We start from the raw sequence: 4,603 nt of genomic DNA on the forward strand, positions 1-4,603 counted from the left end.
TTGAGGAAGAAACTCCAGACAGGACAGACTCTGGAGGGGGGGTCATCTGCCTTGACCGGTTAGGTGGAAAAGAAATCAAGTTCAGGAAGCCCCACCTAGTTCAGGAAGCCCCGCCCAGTTCAAGAAGCCCCGCCCCGTCCAGGCGGGTGCAGATCGGAGCTGATAGTGACTGAAAGTGATGGTGAAGGATTTATCCTGGTATTAACAGATGGGGGGGGTGAGGAGGGAGGGGCGGGGGGAGGTATCTCTCTCTCTCTGCCCTTGAGCATCCCGGGTAGACCCGCTCTGAGGAGGAGGAGGAGGAGGAGGAGGGATGAAGGCGGGCTCAGCCGCTCCTAAAGTCGATGTTCACACTTTCTCCGCGGCGGCGGCTCCGGTCGTCTCTCCGTTCACCGGAACACCGACCCACCGGCAGGACACCGACCCACCGGCAGGACACCGACCCACCGGCAGGACACCGACCCACCGGCAGGACACCGACCCACCGGCAGGACACCGACCCACCGGCAGGACACCGACCCACGGCGCGACCACAAAGTACCGGCGGGAGCCGACAACCGAGCAGCGAGCCGTTTACCGGGAGGACCGGGAGGACCGGGAGGACCGGGAGGACCGGGAGGACCGGGGGGACCGGGGGGACCGCAGCGAGCGGAGCTCCGCGGACGGTCGGGGGATTTTTTTAATCTTTCGTGTTCCGGGACGCCCCCCCTCCACAAAGTGCCCCCACCGGGTGGACGCGTGTTAAAGTGAGTATCACCGCACCGCGGCGCGGTACCGGGACGCCGCGCCGTCCGCCCCGGGAGCACCGAAGAGCCGCCAGGGTCCGGTGAATTCACCGGGGGGGGGGGGCAAACTGAGGCTCGCACGCGACCCGCCCGAGGGGGGGGCGTGGAAAGTGGCACACCCTCCCCACGGGACGTCAGAACCGAACTCCCGGACCGGGACGGGCCGCCGGTGACAGCCGGGGCTCCAGCCGCCGTCCCCGGTTCCGCTGGAGTCCTGACAGGCGGGGCTCCGGTTCCGGTTCCGGTTCCGGTTCCGGTGAACTACTTCTGATAAACTTTGACGCGCGCGACGCGGCGGGAACCGCCCGAAAACAGCCGCGAGCCTTCGGAGAGCCCCGCGCGCGTCTGCCGGTCGGAACGTCACCGGAACACCCCCGGAACACCCCCGGAACACCCCCGGAACACCCCCGGAACAGCCCCGGAACACCCCCGGAACAGCCCCGGTCCCGGAGGTGTTCCGGTAACGTGACGGCTGGAGCGCAGGTAAAAGCCGGTACCGCTCGCGCACCCGTGACCCCCCCGGTTCCTCCGGTGGCCCGCGGGCTGCGGGCGAACCGGGAACTTGTGCGCGTGACAGTTGTCCCGTTAACGGAACCGGAGGTGACCTGCTCCCCCCAAGCGGCCGTCACGTGACCGGAGGGTCGGTCGCGCGTCAAACCGAGAAGACGCGGGACCCGCCAGGCTTCACACTAACTACCCCCCCCCCCCCCCTCCCGCAGGACAATCAGCTGCTGTCCCTCCAATGACCTCACCTGGAGACGCTGAGCCCCCCCAGGACACCTGAGCCCAGGACACTATGGTCCACGCCCGCTGGGGGGTCCACAGCCGTCACGACGCCCACCTGCAGCCCACCCTCCTGTTCCCCAGCGGTCAGAGAACGAAGCCCCCCTGTGCCCCCCCCCCCGTGAAGCGCCCTGTTCCGGTCCTGGTTCTACCTGGGGGGCTCCACAGCGCGGAGGACATGCCTGCCGTTTCTTCATGATCTCCGCTCCACACGCTGCACCCCCCCTCTGAGCTCCCTGCGGACCGGCTCCAGACCCCCCCATGGCCATGCTGCTCCAGACCCTGCTGCTGCTGCGCTGCCTGGCCCCCGCCCTCGCCCAGTACGACCTGTGCAGGTCCCTGGTGAGCACGGACGAGGGCTCGGTGTGGGAGCAGTACGCCTGCCAGCCCCGCCCCGCCCCCATGAAGGACCACATGCGGCTCAAGGTGGACCCCCCCGGGATCACGTGTGGGAACCCCCCCGAGAGGTTCTGCACTCTGGTGAGTCCGACCGGTACCACAGAACCGTTAAGGCTTTAGAACCCAGGTCACATGGGGTCACACGGGGTCACATGGGGTCACACGGGGTCACACGGGGTCACATGGGGACACACCGGGTCACATGGGGACACACCGGGTCACATGGGGTCACATGGGGTCACAGCTGCTGTAGTGATAAATGTAAAAGGGGGGAGTCGACGGGGATGACATCGTCAGGACCTGTCCTGACCGACCTCCTTCAGAGGTCAGGGGTCATGCTGCCCAGACCCCCCATCTGGTGGGATCCGGTCTGGGGGGGGGCCAGGGGGCCTCAGGTTTCCCTGATGCTGCAGGACGTTCAGCTGGAGGACACTGAAGGAACTCGTTGAACGTCTTCAGCCCCGCGGCGCTACGCTAACGCTAACGCTAACGAGGAGAATGTTCCTGATGCAGGAGGATCTGGATCCCCCTGGACCCAGACCGGTCTGGACCAGATCCGGGTCTCTGGACCAGATCCAGGTCTGGACCAGATCCAGGTCTGGACCAGATCCGGGTCTGGACCACATCCGGCATCTTGCTGCTAATGGGACATGATTATTGGTTGGCTGGAGACGCGTTACCTCTAGATGTGTGTTCAGGCCCCGCCCCCAGTCGTAGACCAATCACAGGCCTCGTGGGTCCGACAGACAGGAAGTGGGCGCTTCTGGTCGGGCAGCTAATGGTTAATGATCGGTTTAATGCGGCGGCGGTGGAAACGCCGTCGTCTCCAGGAAGCCTCTCTGATGACACGTCCTGACGGGGGGCGGGGGGCGTGGCTCCGGGGGTATCGACGCCGCCCTCTAATGGCCCGTTAGCGTCTGGACGGGTCTGAGTGAGGATCAAATATTGATGGAGTCCTAATGGAGGAGCTGCTGAGTCAGCACCGTGATGTCTGAGGGGGGGTCAGGCCCACGCCCCCCCCCGCGTTCTGAAACAGAACTTTTCTGGAGGATCAGACGAAATGATCTCCAGTCAGCGGCGGCGGGGGGGGACACATCCGTCACTCTTCAGATGCTAAACACCCCCCCCCCTCGCCCGTTGGGTTGGTTGGGTTGGGTTTGGATCCCGGCGTGGGGGGGTTGGGGGGGGGGTACTGTATCCAGTATCTGTGTCTCCGTCTCAGGGGGGTTCCCCCCCATTCATTTCTCAGTTTTCTGGAAGGCAGTGTGACGCCGGTGGGGGCGGAGCTTCAGTGGCGCTCTGGAGCTCCTCTGTGATCACTACCATGGGGGGGGGGGCTGCAGGGGGGTATTGATCACGAGCTGGGAAGATCTGAGCTAAGATGGAATCCACCGTCACACACACAGTAACACACAGTAACACACACAGTAACACACACACAGTAACACACACACAGTAACACACACACAGTAACACACACAGTAACACACACAGTAACACACACACAGTAACACACACACAGTAACACACACACAGTAACACACACAGTAACACACACAGTAACACACACACAGTAACACACACACAGTAACACACAGTAACACACACAGTAACACACACACAGTAACACACAGTAACACACACAGTAACACACACACAGTAACACACAGTAACACACACACAGTAACACACACAGTAACACACACAGTAACACACACACAGTAACACACACACAGTAACACACACACAGTAACACACACAGTAACACACACAGTAACACACACACAGTAACACACACACAGTAACACACACAGTAACACACACAGTAACACACACAGTAACACACACACAGTAACACACACACAGTAACACACACAGTAACACACACACAGTAACACACACACAGTAACACACACAGTAACACACACACAGTAACACACACAGTAACACACACACAGTAACACACACACAGTAACACACACAGTAACACACACACAGTAACACACACACAGTAACACACACAGTAACACACACACAGTAACACACAGTAACACACACAGTAACACACACAGTAACACACACACACACACACACACAGTAACACACACAGTAACACACACAGTAACACACACAGTAACACACACAGTAACACACACACAGTAACACACACACAGTAACACACAGTAACACACACACAGTAACACACACACAGTAACACACACACACACACACACACACACACACAGTAACACACACACAGTAACACACACACACACACACACACAGTAACACACACAGTAACACACACACAGTAACACACACACAGTAACACACACACAGTAACACACACACAGTAACACACACACAGTAACACACACACAGTAACACACAGTAACACACACAGTAACACACACAGTAACACACACACACACACACAGTAACACACACAGTAACACACACAGTAACACACACACAGTAACACACACAGTAACACACACAGTAACACACACACAGTAACACACACACAGTAACACACACACAGTAACACACACAGTAACACACACACAGTAACACACACACAGTAACACACACACACACACAGTAACACACACACAGTAACACACACACACACACAC

General features: G+C 59.2%; 1 protein-coding gene across 11 annotated transcripts in view; it reads left to right on the top strand.

Annotated features, from left to right (window-relative positions):
- Window positions 1–254: 254 nt before the first annotated feature.
- ntng2b (netrin g2b) overlaps window positions 255–4,603 on the top strand; it is a 48,296-nt gene continuing 43,947 nt past the window's right edge. For 4 of the 11 annotated variants that reach the window (XM_068334038.1, XM_068334041.1, XM_068334042.1 and 1 more), the window contains exons 1-2: window positions 258–746; window positions 1,505–2,048. In XM_068334038.1, coding sequence (XP_068190139.1) covers window positions 1,830–2,048 — 219 coding nt within the window. In that variant the 5' untranslated portion in view covers window positions 258–746; window positions 1,505–1,829. Of the gene's footprint in view, window positions 747–1,504; window positions 2,049–4,603 lie in introns of all 11 variants that reach the window. The other 7 variants (XM_068334040.1, XM_068334044.1, XM_068334045.1 and 4 more) reach the window with 5 other exon arrangements.

This window comes from Antennarius striatus, chromosome 15 (genome assembly GCF_040054535.1).
Source record: "Antennarius striatus isolate MH-2024 chromosome 15, ASM4005453v1, whole genome shotgun sequence".
Lineage (NCBI taxonomy): Eukaryota > Metazoa > Chordata > Actinopteri > Lophiiformes > Antennariidae > Antennarius > Antennarius striatus.